Source organism: Neolamprologus brichardi, chromosome 16 (assembly GCF_056152115.1).
Source record: "Neolamprologus brichardi isolate AB-2024 chromosome 16, ASM5615211v1, whole genome shotgun sequence".
Taxonomy (NCBI): domain Eukaryota; kingdom Metazoa; phylum Chordata; class Actinopteri; order Cichliformes; family Cichlidae; genus Neolamprologus; species Neolamprologus brichardi.
In genome coordinates, this window is record NC_142119.1 from 3,344,701 (window position 1) to 3,360,981 (window position 16,281).

General features: G+C 40.3%; 1 protein-coding gene across 18 annotated transcripts in view; it reads left to right on the forward strand.

The window, feature by feature from the left end:
* Nucleotides 1–16,281, forward strand: part of tns1b (tensin 1b) — a 198,023-nt gene that overhangs the window by 153,012 nt on the left and 28,730 nt on the right. For 12 of the 18 annotated variants that reach the window (XM_087829951.1, XM_087829960.1, XM_087829959.1 and 9 more), the window contains 6 exons: nucleotides 38–150; nucleotides 239–299; nucleotides 1,466–1,541; nucleotides 4,728–4,857; nucleotides 5,061–5,124; nucleotides 6,774–6,907. In XM_087829951.1, the coding sequence (XP_087686077.1) occupies nucleotides 38–150; nucleotides 239–299; nucleotides 1,466–1,541; nucleotides 4,728–4,857; nucleotides 5,061–5,124; nucleotides 6,774–6,907 (578 nt within the window). Of the gene's footprint in view, nucleotides 1–37; nucleotides 151–238; nucleotides 300–1,465; nucleotides 1,542–4,727; nucleotides 4,858–5,060; nucleotides 5,127–6,773; nucleotides 6,908–16,281 lie in introns of all 18 variants that reach the window. The other 6 variants (XM_087829953.1, XM_087829964.1, XM_087829958.1 and 3 more) reach the window with 3 other exon arrangements.

The window sequence follows — 16,281 nt, forward strand, 5'->3', positions numbered from 1 at the left end:
TTTAATCCCCGCTGCTTCTCTCCCTCTGTTCACTCAGGTATGTGGAGTACTTTAGCGGCTTGCTGTCCGGACACATCAAGATCAACAACAAGCCGCTGTTCCTCCATCACGTCATCATGCACGGCATCCCCAACTTCGAGTCCAAGGGAGGCGAGTATCTTTCTCTCACACACACACACATATACCACGCATAATTTAGCTTTGAACCCCTTTCTTAAATGCATTTTTTATGTCCCAGGTTGTCGTCCTTTTCTCAAAATCTACCAGGCCATGCAGCCCATCTACACATCTGGGATCTAGTAAGTCTTAAAAAGCAGTCACACTCAACTGCTTTTACAAGATTCCAGGGATAGCGAGCTCGTAATGGCTCAATAATAAAAACGCTGATTTTCCTTTATTGCCTCTCCTCTTACTCCCCCCTGCCCTCCGATATACACCCACAGCACCCCTCTCTCCAGTTTAGAGTTCTCACTCGGCCCACATTATTGTATTTAGCCAGCCTCCCCAGCTGCAGGTTCTTGTTTCCCCACTTTAGATCCCGTAATCACGTCTAGTGTTATTGGTGACTGGAGAACCAATGAAAGAGGCAGACAGGCATCCGTGTGGACGCCTGCAGGGTTTTCATGCCACAGGACCCTGTTGGTTCCCAGGGCCAGACAGGAAACAAAGGATTCTGTGGCTCTCTGTTGTTGTTTTTGGAAAGAGGGGAGTTTAGGAAAAAGGCAGGGAAAGCTGTACTGTCCTCTGAGAGGTGAGGCAGGCACACATTCTGCATTTACACCTTGTTTGGACTTTCAACTTTGATTCAAAGGTTGAGCAAAAGTATTGAATTAAGGTTGTTTAGGAATAACAACCATTACATCACCTTGTAAAACGACAGCAACTATGATTAATCAATATATTATATATTGATTATAATATATATATATATATATATATATATATATATATATATATATATATTCTGACTCAATGATCTCCTCATCTGAAATGGTCATTGGATCCAATCTTTCGTAGTTCAGTTTTAAACTCTTCGGTCTTTTCACTGTTACTGCTCTTCTTATTCTAAACAACAAAGCCTGGTGATGGTTGCACAATGACGCTACATTTCCTGTGAAACAATCAGTGCAGACACATTTTCGTACTCTTTAAAGCTTTGGTGAAATCACATTCCTCTTCACTTTCTCTCACATGCTCCCTTTTGTCACTCTCCTCCCTTTGATCCTTCTTTCCCAACAATACAATCAGGCAGGCACTAATACCCCAAAACACCACGGGCTACGCTCTGTGAAGGCCACTGTTAAAGTGGGGAAAAAAGGGGGATTGTTGTTGGCACATGGTTTTCTCCAGGGAAGTAGCATCAGAAACAAAAGCTGATGCAGTGGACTTGCAGTCATGATTTCCACAGCAGGAATGATAAAAGCGGGCCTGTCATGTGACTTGTTGTGTTTTTATTTCTCTGCAGTAATGTCCAGGGTGACAGCCAGACCAGCATCTGCATCACCATTGAACCTGGTCTCCTTCTGAAGGGGGACATCCTGGTAAGAACAACACAGACATACCCCAGAAGCTAGTGCTGTACAATATAGACTGATAAAAACCTCAGTAATCTTTTAGCTGTTTGTAAAATTTAAATCATTTGGCTTCCGCGGATTTTAACTGCAAAACAAAGAAACCGAATCTCAACATTTTATCACTGGCTAAGCTCAGTGTGTGAAGCCAGTAACACTGAATGTTTATTGTTTTACCTCTGCCAGAAGAAAAGGGAAAAATATATGGATACCAAATGACGATAAGGGTAAAATACATGCAGGATATTCAGATTTTTTTATTTATTTTTTTATTGGATAATAATAATGAGGGAATCCTGTGTGTGTTTCCAATTGAACGTTGGCTTAATGCACTGAATGCATGTGCTGCAGCAGTTTATAGTAGCCATTTACAGATGAAATGGGGCTGTAAAAACTTGGGGAAAGACAGTTGGACTGAGTCCTATACCTCGGTTTATAGGCCCTCATTAGCACACAATATGTTGCTGGAAACTATGACGTGAAAAAGGCTGTGTACTTCCTTTAAAACAGCATTTAAGGATACATGAGGTATCGCTATAACAGGACATAATCATTTCAAACAAACTCTCGTGTGAGACCTATCCCTGCAACTCTCTCAGGGAGATTCAAGGAATTTTTATGAAATCATTCCTGAAAGATCCTCAGTTTAGCAGCACCTGTGAGAGCCTCTGGTTTTCTTGTGCCTATAGAAAAACTCCACACATCAGCAATGTTTCTGCTTCTGCTGTCAATTGAGCCATAATGTTATCTATGGGATGTCCTCTGGGCTCATAATGTCAGCATGAAGAATTAGAAAGTGAGCACTTAGTTTGTACCCGAGGCTGTTTTGGCCTTCAAAGCTGAACTCATATCTCATCCTTTATTTAACACAGACTAATGGATTCTGCTGAATGCACCGTCAGGCCGAGACACTGCTTGCTGATGCTCGTTATTTTTCAAATAACAGGGAAAATTTGAACCGCTGCCTGAGGGGACATTAGCACAGAGTGCTCCTGCATTTTTAACTGTGATGGTTTTGTATATCTAATTGGTCAGATTAAAGATAATAGCAGAGAAGAACCTCGCATTGGTCAGTTAATTGTTTTAATGATCTTTTTAAAGTTTGCATTTGGGGTTCATAATGAAACTTTAAACCTAAAAGACCATAACAAGTTAGGCCATTTCAACATTTTGGGAAAATCTTTAGTGGCTTTCTTGGAGAATGGAGAAGATGGAAGCCTCTCTTTAATGAGCAGCAGATGGTTACATTAACATGAACTGCATTAGCAAAAAAGTGTCTGCCCTAGTGTAACACAATCCACCTCTTGGCACTGCTAAAGGTCATTGACATGTACAGTAAATTTTAACAGGACTAATATCACTGCTTCCATCTGAATTAAGAAGGTAAACAACAGCCAGCTGCACATTTGATTAACTGATCATCAGCCAATATGAACACTTTTTCAAAAGCAGACGTATTGCCAGAACTTTGGTGTTCTGGAGCATGTGTGTTGAAAGCCAAACTCAGCATGTCTGCACAACACCTCTCATACATTCCTCATACTGTCAGCATGGTGGTGGAGGGGTGATGATTTGGCTTGTTTTGGAAACTTTGCAGTGGCAATCTGAGGCCATCTGTCCGGTAGCCAAAAGTTGACTGAAAATGGGTCATGCAACAGGACAATGATCTCAAGCACAGTAGCAAATCTATAACAGAATTGCTGAAAGAGAAAAGAATCAGGCAATGCATAAAGTCCAGACCACCTTCATAGAGCAGTGCATAAACAAATGCTTTCAAACCATAATGAACTGAAGCAATGCTGTTAAAGAAGAGTTCCTCCACAACCCTGTGAGAGAAGTTATGCAGAAAACCATAACTTCAAGTTATTGCTATTAACAGTGGTTCTGCAAACCTGCAAGGTGTTCACAGGCCTGCAGAGTGTCATGAGGGTACAGGAACAAAACTAAATGTAAAAAACGTTTGCTTTTAGAAAACGTTTGCTAGTCTCTGTGTACGGAGACTTTTCAGTGCAAATATGAGCCTTTCATACACATGAAAGAAGAAATACAGTCATTATGATGAAAAAAATTGAGTTTTAATATTGATTATTGTATATGGCTTTTTTAACCCTCAGAAAGAACTAAGCTAACCCTCCCTGTTTTTATGCTAGGCTAAGCTAACCATCTCCTGGCACTAGCTGATCCCTTTGCCTCTCTCACTATCAGCAAGAAAGCAAATGAGCCAATTTCCCAAAATGTCAAACTCTTTGACATTTTGGGAAATAGCACATTAAAAATAACCTTTTCACAAATGAGGGAAGAACAATTTTGGGATGTTTAAAGCCTCTACCTAAAAATGAAAATTGGTCGAGCCCTGAAGGCATGTTAGCATAAAATTAGCAGAATAATATTTTGTAATTAAACTTGGCTCAGCAGCGGTAATGGACCACTCAGCAGGACCTTTACGATATCCCAAAAAGCTGCACAAAACCAGAGGATATTTTACTTTTATTCCTCAGTCCTAAACGTTTTGGTTTTATGGTTAACCCCACAGTCAGAAAGTCGAGTCAGTCAGTCCTTTAGCAAAAATCGTTAATTTTAGCTGTAGCTGAATTCTTTTTAATTTCTTTGTCTATATGCAATAATCTGCTTGTCTGTTTTATTATTCTTTACATCCACAGTAAGGAATGATTACAGTTCTTTGGTTTCTTTCAGTGAATGTAAAAATGAGGCCTTGGTTTAAAAAAAGGCCGCCAGTCAGGAAGCAGCAGGAGGGAGAGAGCCGATTTTCCTCAGTGTGGTTTTAACATTACTCTTAAAGCTGCTGTATTTGGAAAACCAGTTTGGATAATAATGTTTGTGGATGGTCCTTCCATTACAAGGGAAACAGATAAAAAAAATAAAATAAAATAAACATAGAGCTACAAAAAAAACAGAGTAAACCTGAGCCAGCAGGGAATCAGGCTACTGTGTCTCTGTGCTTGCACTCAGTTAAAATCCTGTGAATTGAATCCTGTGAAACAGTATTTTTATATATTATAAAAATATTATTTTATTATAAATTATTAATAAAGACACATTACTTTTGCTTGTTTGGTATGACACCCAGTTATGATCTGCTAAAAGAGATTAATGTACTTGCAAATTAGCCTTTTTTCTTTTTTAATCGCCCTGCAGCTTAAGTGCTACCACAAACGCTACCGCAGCCCATGCCGAGACGTGATCTTCCGGGTACAATTCCACACCTGCGCTGTTCACGACCTGGGGATTGTCTTTGGGAAAGATGAGCTAGATGACACATTCAAAGGTAAAAGACTTGAAACTCTGAAATACTACTGACAACAGCATTATAATGCTCCTGCAAACAATGAACTTATACCTAGTAATAAGTAAAACCTGAACATCTGAATGGGCGTATAATCTTTAAAAACTGCATGTGTTTTCTAGTGTAACAATATATGCATCTTTAGATATAAAGAGAAAACTATCTATTTATTTTTTTCTTTGCAGACGATAGATTCCCAGAATATGGAAAAGTGGAGTTTATTTTCTCCTTTGGACCAGAGAAAATACATGGTAAGGATCAATGTGTTGGGTCTTATGGCCATACTAAGCATTTTCCATAATCATACTACAGTCTTATACATAATTGGCATGACTGAGAAAATTAGCTCACTCCTATACGCCCCATACAACAGTGACTCCACTGAACTGTAAATGGAACCATCCATCTCTCTTCTAGTGCTTATCTAATTCTGGGTTGCGTTGGGGCTGGTGCCTGTTCCACCTGTCAAAGGGTGCAACGTGGGGTACAATTCGGACAGGTTGCCAGACTGTTGTTAGTCCAGCTCAGCTCAGCAGAGTTTTACTTATATTGTCTTAACCCTTTAAAACCGGTCGGAGCGGGCACGCTCTGTTTTGCGTAACTATTTTTAAATCCCGGTAGCTCTGCAATCACGTGAGCTAGCGCAATAATTTCTTTTGCATATGAAACCTGAGGAGTTGTACTTACATCTTATGCCATCAGCTTGTGCTAGGTCATGGTTTCCTTCCGCATAAAGCTTTGCAAAAACTGCATAAAAAGCACTTGCAGCAACAAAAACATAATATTCCAGAAACACGGTTTGCCGATCCGATCAGCTGTTCATAACACTTCCTACATTGGATTAGACGTCAGCGCGAACTATCGCATGTCCGCCGTGACCTGCCCGAAACCGGAAGTGACGTCATTTTCGCGGAAATGTAGTTTTTTATTGTCCGGGCCTCAATGAGCCTATACTGGTGTTTTTAAAAGTTATGTTTGACTTTATGACTTTCTGTGTCGTTTCTGGGATGCTTAGGACTCATATTGCACTGCTGGAAATAGTTTATTTTGATGCATATGCTGCTTTTTTGCAAATTTGCACTATAATATTTATTTTCGTTTTTCCTGCAGTATATAAAAATTGGTGTATTTCAAAAATAAAACTATGAAGACACTCAAAATAAATTTCCTGTGGTGGGAAACTATTTTGTGCAACTTTTTTGTATTTACAGTTTTGAGGGATAAGCCTCTTAAATTTCTCTAACTAGAAATATATGTTAAAAAAACAAAAACGATTTTCAATTTTTTTGTAGTTTATTGCACTTTTTTGCAATTTATGTAATCACTATGCACTTAATTCATACATATTATTAAAATCTAGGCTATAATGGTTGTATTGATGTATAGCAACTTGAAATGCTCCCAAAAATGGCTCCACAGCATGTAAAAATATAATATAAGCTCTGGCGGACTTGGTTCTATGGTAGGTCTTAAAGGGTTAATTTACAATAACTGTCACCTTGCCTCAAGATGCAGATCCTTCAGTGTTAGAGAGAAAACTCCAACAACATGATGATCCTTGAGGAACAGTAACTTGGTGACAGTGGGAAGAAAAAAATTCCCTGGTAACAGGAAGAAACCACCAGACCAGTCCATCTTCCATGTGTAGTTTACAGTTTCAGGTAGAAAAGTGAGACAGGATGATAGCATGCAGCAAAAGAATCCAGCCAGGTTTAAAAAAAAAAAAAAAAAAAGCTTGTCAGTTTAGCGCAGGGTCTTGAATGTAATCGAATAGGGAAAACAATTATCTCAATATAAATTCTGAATCTCAATTTTTTTCCTTGATTCTGATAAAAATAGCTTTTCCCTTTTCCAGATGTAAAGACATTCACATTTTCTGCTCTGCCTCTTTGTACTTCTGGTCAAGGTGTGGACCACCTGGAGAACGGGCCGAGCGTCTCAGTCGACTACAACACTCAAGATCCCCTGATCCGCTGGGACTCCTACGAAAACTTCAATCAGAACTGCGAGGACACCACAGAAGGTGAAAATGGTAGGAATGCTTATCCTTCAAACTTTACCGGGTAGAATTCAGGTGTTACAATGCGTCAGATCCACTGACTCTTTATAGATGTGCCATATGATAGTTCTCAGTCAGATTTCATGTGAGATTTATAGAATAATTTTCTTACACAAATTTTCTAATTTATTATAAACTGTGTGGATTATTGAAGTCATGGACTAAATCATGGGCCGAACCCACCATACAGATACAGAGGACACATTCAGATCTTTTCCATTCAGACATTTTGCCCTACAAATACCAAAAATAACCCCAAAATTGCATTACCAAGTTTTTAGGTTGCAAATGTAAATGTTGGATTGTATTTTGAAAGGAAGGAGAGGCATCGCTACCGCTGAATTCATTTGTGGTAAAATTATCACCACAGAGAAACCGAGGGCCCCTTGGGACCGAACTTAACCGCTTTCCAGAGCACAGTGTGAGACATTCCTGGGTTCAGCCACAGGCATGGACAGAAGCTTCCTTTTGAGGGAGCCGTGGTCACTCTGTAACCAAAGTGCTGCTTTCTATGCCACCCAAAAAAGGAAGCAATGTTACGCCCTTAGAAACAGCACCGTACGTTAGATGGGTTTGTCTCGGATTTAACAAACAACAAAAAACCCCAAGAACTCAAAGTCCTTCAAAGAGAGGAGGAACCATCCAGCTTGTTATCTGTTGGGGTCCCAGTTAAAGCAGAAAGAAGTGGAGCAACATATGCTTCCATGCATTTGGTATCTTTTTCAAAGAAGCCCTTGCATACTTCAGCAAGACAATACCAAATCACTTTCTGCATGTTTTAAATAGCAGGGCTCAGCTGTAAGCTATATTATTCCAATGTGGAAGCGTTTAAGAGACATGTAAAGACCATGTAAAGTTATAGAGTGGAGTCGCCACATGCTGAGGAACATCATTGTGTGTAAAAGTCACCAACATTCTGCTGACTCAGAATGTAGGTTAGTAGTTCAAAATCTTCTCTTTTATTAATATCAGCATAAAAACTGTTTCCGGGAGCTTCGTGGCAGCTCCTGTAGGTGTACTGTGTAGGCGGGCCAGGACTTCTGTCCATGTAGTGTGTAACAAAAGCAGGTCCTGGACTGTTGAACAGCCACAATCCAATCTTGAGCAATAATAGCAGAGCATTTGGCTGTCAGAACTACAGCACATGGTCTCCACAGTTCTAAAACTCTAACTTAGTGTGGTTAAAAGAAGAAACATTCAAACAAATTCAAAATTACCATATATATTTAAAAAATCCTAAAAAAAAAGAGGTCTTTTTCTTTTAACAAACATTTTATACAACATTCCAGCATTTTTTTATTAACTGCCCAAATAGTTAAAGGTCAGAGGTCAATTGGCTTCCTTCTATCACTGCTCATAAAGTGTCTACCCAACACTTGGCGGCAGCTTGAAATAGGCCCTACTAAAATAGAACAGGTGTAAGTCTCCGCTCACTCTGTTTCAGTGAAGGTGTGTGTGTGTAAATTATCTGTGTGTCCAGACCAGTCTGGTCCAAGCCGTCTGTCTCATCTTGCCTTCTGTCATCTGATGATGATACTGTGGTCAAATCTGAATTAGAATTTAATGAGATCACAGACTCGCGCGCATGATATAAGTAAGCATCTGCACATGTGGAACACACACACACACCCATACTTTGTTTTTTTTAGCCACTCGAGTTTGAAGTAGTCGATAAGACTTCAAAGGTGATCCCTTAATAGCCTTTTGTGCTGTGACTACTCGGCCAGCACCGTCAGACTGATGCACGGTTTCAAATGGGCTCAGTGTGGAAATAGCTTTTAAATTAAAGAAAAAATAATAATTCGCAGACTAGATAGGAAAAAGTGTTTCCAATAAATCAAAGTGTTTCCACTGTTTTTTGGCTTCACACTTGTTAGTGCTGAAAAGGCAATTAGCTCCTTTGAAAGAGTGACTTTTAGAGCCGAAGGGAAAAATAGCTCTGGATTTACATCTCCACGAGTCTTAGAAAGAAAAAGAGTTGTTGTTGGGTTTGCACGCTGTCGGGATCACTGCTGGGAAAGCACAAGGCTACTTGCATGATCCCTTAGCTTATTAGGGCACTACATAAAGCTTCAAATTATAGGGCTGATGTTTTGTTGGGATCAACTCTGGGTAAGTGGTGTCTCTGTGGCTGTTAGTTTCCAAAGATTGATGTTGACTTTTAGTATGTTTATTGCATAAAAACAGTTTCAGCTGCTGTGGGTTAGTTTTAGCTCAGGGATTCTTGTCATGCCTGCACCTTGCATCAGCACAACAAGCAACATCCAAAACAACACTTACACAACTGACTATACACAACTATAACCTTACATGCACTCAAAAGCCTGATTTAGACATGAGTAGTATTACCTGTGGACCTCTAATACTTTGTAATAAAGTCAACGGTCATCTGTGGTGTTACTCCCATGCAAATTCCTGTGCTAGCCTACAGCACTGTGCCTACAGTTTTTCCTTCTTTCGTTATTTATTCCCTTAGTTATGCAGTGTTATAGAGGTGTGTTGTGAATGAAAGTTTGGACAGGATGCTTCATAGCCTAGTAAAAAAGTATGGTCAAATATTAGAAAGGCAGTCTCTCATCGGATGATGAGTTTGGACAGCATGCATGTCAATAACTAAGGTACATTTTGCCTTCTTTCAGTGGTTCAGCCCATGCAAATCAGCCAGTCAAATTTCAGTCATGGTGGAGTAAGTTCTGAGTCTCCTGGTTATATTTCTTGAATTATTCTCATTTACAGCCCCATATTTTATTCCTGGAACCTGCTAAAGTGGCTTTGAATAATTCAAATGCACCCTCAATTTATCTTTGCTCTACAGCAAGCCATTTAAACTCCTCTCCTTTGCACGACACATTCCTTTGAGCCAGCTTCCTTTCGATTGGCTGCTCCTTGCAAAACAGAAGGTTTTAACAGCGGATGGGTGGAGCTGCTGTGCATGCAGAGCTGCGATGACCACACTGGGGTTTATCTAGTCTCAGCCATCGCTAAGATCCAAGAAAAAGATGAGAAAAACTTTTAATCTTACACTTTGACCCCTTCATTCAGGTCATCATGAGCTCTCAGCCACAGCTTTGTTTGTGTGGATGTCTCCAGATGTATCCTGGTGTTCACGATTAGGTAAAATATAGTCAGAGAAGTCAAACAGCGCAACCTAAATCAGACTGAGAGACGGTGCATTGCAGGGCATGTCAGAAGTGACTTTTTTTAGCTGCATCACAATGATTCATTAGCTCATTCATTAGCTGTCTGGCTACTATATCACGAGTATTGTCCAACCCAGGGAGACTTGATACTTTACTTTTTTGATTTTGTCCTCATTGCTTGAATTCTTTGCGAGCTTGTTGCTCTGCAACGGTCTCGTTACTTCAGGAATCTGTGTGAGGAGCCGATGTGCAGCACAGCCTGAACTCTCAGCTTCAGTGAAGGGTGGATTGTATTCATTTATTTTTGTACTGAGAGTCCTTTGCGGTGTGACGGACGTTGTTTTTTTTTGTTTACCCTTATGTACTCATCTCCTCAGTTGGCCAACCCTGCTATATTTCTGAAATAACTGGAAAGAGAAGGAGGGAGAGATGACTGATAAGGAGAAAAAGAAATCGTGAGAGATGTATCTAGAGAAAAAAAATTGCACAAGGCTGAAGAGAGATATTTTTTTTTACGAGACAGTTAAAAAAACTGTTTATTAAGTGAAGTGTTGGATGAAAAGTTAAATAGAGGGATTCAAGTGATTAGGGTTTGCCTCAGAAAAACGTTTTGCATATATTCCACTAGGCTTGTGAACCACAGTTCAGTTATTTGGTCCAAACTTTGGCCCTTTTAGTCTTCACTTTCTCTCTCCCCCCGTGTCCTCTGAGGAGTCGGAGGAGTTAAGGGCAGGACTCTTCAGCTCAACTGTGAAGCTCTTTTGTGCACACATTCACAGGAGGAGGAGTGACAGAGAATGTCAGTGTGGGTTTGTGCACGCTGCTGCTCAGCAGAGAGACTTTCTAAGAGTTACACAGTGAATTTGTGTCCGGTGCTTCTTCAATTTCCCTTCACCGTGACGCCTTTTTTCAAGCGTTGATAGCTGTTGAAGAGTTCAGCCGCGAACCTGTGTGCAGTTTGCTCTTCGGGTGACTCCGGAGTGAAACGTTGTCACTAATTCAGCAGTTTGACGTCTCTCACATGTGAGTAACGTGGAAATTTGAAGGCAATCACAGATTTGATTTTCACAGTTCCTGACGATACTTATTGCCCTCAGGTTATATATTATCCAAACACTTGACCATGTGAGCTATTTGTTAATGTTTCTTAGTTCTTCAGCTTCACAAGGAAACTTATGTTTTGATGTTTAATCTTTTACAAATGCTTTTATTCCACAACAATAGAAAGTTGTGTGTTTTTTGGCTCTCCGTTTATGGAATTTATCAATGATTCCTACTGGGAGAAATCATCATGGAACTTAAAAGAGGGGAGATGAGCATCCTTGAAACAGATTTTCTCATTCCTCTCTGGTCAGTTACATTGTAGCGTTCCCACATCTCAGCAAAACTGTATGAGTGCAATAATGTCTCAAGATGAAGGGTGACACTACATGTTTTGCCTGGAAGCTTTGAGACACTATAGCAAATTCTAGAAACAAGAGGACTCAAGTGTCCTTGATTTGTCTGCAGAAGCGTGTTTTTCTGATGCTGTAATGTTGCACTTTATCCAGTGCCCAAATAAGCATTTCCCTGTATGCTTTGTACTTTCTCTGCTGGAGGTTAATGCTTCCTCCTTGATCCCATGCGCATTAGTCACAGGGAGAGACGTGTGTTCCCGGATCAACAGCTCGGAGTCCAGCAGAGGTGGATCGTGCCTGCCCTGTGGGCACAGACGATTTGTTAGTAACTTCTTATAGCAATAGAGAGGGCTTTATACTTAAGTCTGTATTTGTGAGCCACAGACTGGGACGGGGTGGGATTGGGAGAGTTACATAAGTCTGGTGGAAATGGAAGTTGATGCAACAGCATGATATCACTGCTATGAGACTATGTTTGGGCTCGTAAGGATGACTGGGATTCAAATGGTGTGTTGGCCAGGTGAGCAATAAATTAGCCCAGACTGTGACATGCAGCCGTTACTTGTTCTAAAAGAATGCAGTTTCTTCTTTTGTTTTGTGGATAAATCAGAAAATAGAAAAGGACACTTCAAATTCCAGTCACATCTATTTTTTCAGTTTCTCTCAGCTCAAAGAAATACCTAAATATTAAAGGGACATTTCATCGCCAAAACAAATGAACAATTTCCCCCCTCCCTTCATCCTACAGTGCCGTTCATTCGTCTAGAATATTTTGTTCTGAATTGTTCCTTGAAATGTAAAAAAGGAACTTTTCTTTATGTCATGTACATCCAGCTACAAAAAGAATCATACAGCAAGCTACCAGCACTGCCCCACACAGGGGGACACCATTAATGTCTGGCTAAAAAGCCTCCAGTCACAGGCTGGCACACGGTTCCTCCTGCAAAGTGTAAAGGTTGACAGGTGTAGTCAGCAGAAAAAAGGTAGTTTCTGTGTGAATCTGTGGAATTTCTTTGGACAAACTGGATGTTTTCTGGTGGCTAAGAAATGAACTTAAAACAAATTTCTTTTCTTGTCACTTTGATGACGGAAATTGCTGTTTAGTTCCACTGCACATTAAGAGCACACCATATATTTAAACAGATATCTGCAGAACTGGATAATTCACACTAAAATGATCAATTGTCCCTTTAATTCAAAAACTCAAATATCGGCGTCACATTTTTTCTTGCTTTTTTATTCTTTGGAATCACACGTGATATTGCTGAAACCTTTATTAATCCTTGAACAGTTCTGGTCCTTGGTCCTTCAGCAGCTCTAGATATTTCCACCGGGTTGGATTCCCAAGTTTTCTTTCCTGCAGATGTTCTTATGGAAGCCAGGTTTTTCCAGATGAATTGTATTATAACTAAATGGAAATGACACTAATGTGTACACGTCTTTGTAAAGTGTCCTAAATGCTATCGTCTCAACAGCAGCTGTCCACCTCTTCTCATATCACTTGGCCTGAACATCTGCTTATGCCACATTTTAGCCACTCTAATGACCGTTTCCCTGATGCAAAATAAATAAATAAATCCAACTTCCTCCATAAAAAATGTGATCTCATTCGAAGCACAGAGACAGTGTCAAACTGTGCAGAGGTCAAATCTCTGGCCTTTTGTGTTGGCAACAGGCTTCCATGCTATCAATCCCGCAGTCTGGTCCAAGGCTTTGGGCGGATTAGGCTGCTTTGACTCCAAACTTTGCACAGCTCCTATTGCGTAACAGCCAAGACAGAAAAATAAAGGCCTCTCTAGTCAAGACTGCACGGCACACAAAGAGAGAACAAGTGCCTTGTGTTGTAGAGTGTCCCAGTTTGGACCCTGGCTACAGGGGCACAGGGACAGGGACGTCTGCTAGGTGACAGAGAGAGCATCGTGAGCTTAGGGTTTAGTTAAGATTTTTAGAATGTTTTATGTGCACTTGACTTAGAGGCTGAATCCCCCACAGGAAAACCTCAGTTTATACTCTACGGCTATCCTGAGAGAGTGGATGCTGGTTTTCCATAATGCGTGGGAATGAATGACTGGTTTGTTAAGTCCGTATGGACACAGATTTAGTCCAGCTGTGGCCGGACACTCCTGTTCTCTCTCCATCTTTACACAGCTGATCTGGCTAAAAGTGCCACTGAAGAGTCACGACATAATTAATCATGATCACTTTCCATACACTCTTCTCACAGGGCCCTCTTTGTATCTGTCTTTTATCTGCTGTTGAGGTCTTTGCACTGTAAGTGGACACGCAGTAACACTCTCATCTTGGACTCTTGTGGATGTCACATTTGAAATAGCTAATGTCGTGTCTAGAAGACAGACCTGACATAGGTGATGGAATACCTGCTGCACACTCACAATGGTTCTATGTTCACCTTTCTTTTAATCCAGTTCAGGAGAAAATAGGCGGAGCAGCACAAAATGTTTTCTTCTTTGATGCCACCTTCTTATTTACTGCATTACTTGCCTGGCACACTGTCCTGTGGGTCATGCTTTTCTCTTCTTTTGAGCCACAGAGGTGTAAAAGCACAGGAGATCTCACTTTCATTTCAGTTCCACTGGGAATAATTGGCCTCTCCTTTGCCTTATTATTTGATGCCTAAAGACAAGTCTATTCACTGACTTTTCCTGGTCTTTGTCAGAACACAATATTTTTCACTTCACCAGGGGAAAAAAGTGTTATATTAACATCAAGGAACTTCCACTCTTCTCATCTGAGTGCTATCAATAGTTTAGGATTCCTGAGAGGCAGATCTTGGCACAATCACTGTCTAGATTCAGTCCCTGATAGCAGTAGCTCAGATTTATGAGTTTTTACCAAAACAAAGCCAGAAAGGGAAGGAGCCAGTGAGGGACTGTGGCTTTGTTGCTGCTGCACTAAAGAATGGTTGTGTAGGTTGCCGACTGGCACGGATAGGAATGGCATCGGGGCGCCACCGGGGGTTGGGGGCACTTTACAAGACTGTCCTATGTTGGTAATAATTTTAATAAACATGAGCACAAAACAGAGGAGGACACCATATAATGAGTTGAAACATGAACTTATTATTTATTCCTGCATATACAATTTGTACGTCCCTCACAATTTCCTGTTGTCCCACCGAGATAATTTTGGCCAAAAATTCTGGAGGCGCCTCTGAAAAGCATGCGGAACAGCGGTAACTACTTCTGCCATCCTGGATAGATCCAGAGAAGTGGCTAGTGACACAACGTGGAGGCCAAAATAATGGATTATGATTGTAATTACAGGGTTATTTGTAAATCAAAATCGGTGAAAAAATTGAAAACTGGTATTTTTGCTGGGTAGTATGCTACAGAAATACCACCAAAATAAAAAAGGTCATAATTTTATGGTCTTTTTTTTAAATTTAGATGCCCTGCTTTTTCTCTTCTTGTCTCTTGTCTTAAAAAGTAAAGAGCAACAGCAGTCACTTGGGTCACTGTCACTATCACAATAAACTGAGTTTTTTGGGGGGGTCTGAACGTACTTGAGAGAGTTTAACCCAATGTAAAATCATATTGACACAGCTCTAATAGCAGGAAGTATCAGTTAGAAGCAAGACCGGTCTCTGTCTGAAGCATTTATGAGGATGTTGACTAAAACAAGAGCCTACAAGAGACGCTTTGAGGAAGATCTGCATAAACTATCAAGGCTTTAAGGCAAATATTGCAGTTCTGTCTTTGTAGTAAGTCCAGACCATGGGTATGAAGAGTTAGGTCATCAAAGCTTCTCTTCACCTCTGGAGTAAGATAGCTGCAGCCAGCTCATCAGACGCTCTCCTCATTTGGCCCTCAAGATTTTTCCTTTTGCAGCCCTACTGCTAACGACCGTTGATGACTTTTCCTGAGACACAGCCTCATCCAGGATGAAACGTAATGCTCTGCGAGGATGAGCTGTTGGGATAATTTATAGCTTGTGGCGTGCGTAGGTTATGGCTGTGCCTTTGGGTTTGTTTTTAGTAGTATTTGTGCTAAATATAGTTACTATGTGTGACCAACATTGGCTACAGGTTACCGCAAACCTGGATAGGGTTAAATAAGATGAATATTTTTTGATGCTAATGTACTTTATGTTTATCTTTGAAGTTTATTTTTGGAATACAAACATTAGTACCTGTAATCAGGACAGTGTTTGCCAGTCTGAAGTGATCGATAGGTTTTTCCTGACTACTTGAAAAGACCATCCATTACTGTGCTCTTTGTTTCCCCAACTCAGAGAATCTGCACTTACGCAGATTGATTCACAGTGATCTTTAATGTATATTTAATGAGCTGGAAGGCAAGTGTTCATTTAGCAAGAACAAGTTCCTGTACTTACATTTGACTGGCAACTGTGAGTGTTGGTATTAGCCAAACTGTGCTTACATGTGCATCCAATCTCTTCATAATAATAATAATAATAACAACTCTTCTACCATGACAAGCACTTTGCTGTTTTGTTTTTGTCCCAGGTCAGCTTTATTAACTTGTACTTACTCTTTTTAGTCTTCACAAGTCCAATTAATCCACCCTAGGACATCTAAAATCATCTTGAGTGTAGATCATTTACGAGACCGCAGTATTACTTTAATCTGTGTCCTTGAGCCCAGTTATACAATAAAAGTAGACTTTGTTGCCAAATCAATAGTTAAGCCATTAACTTTGACCAAAAATGGCACCAGGCTATACTAATATATTGTCCAATTGTTTTGTCATTGCTTTTTATTAGTGCAACCTTTAGAGTCAGAAAACATGGACTCCCCCATCCTGACTGGTTTAGGCAGCAGCGCCCACAC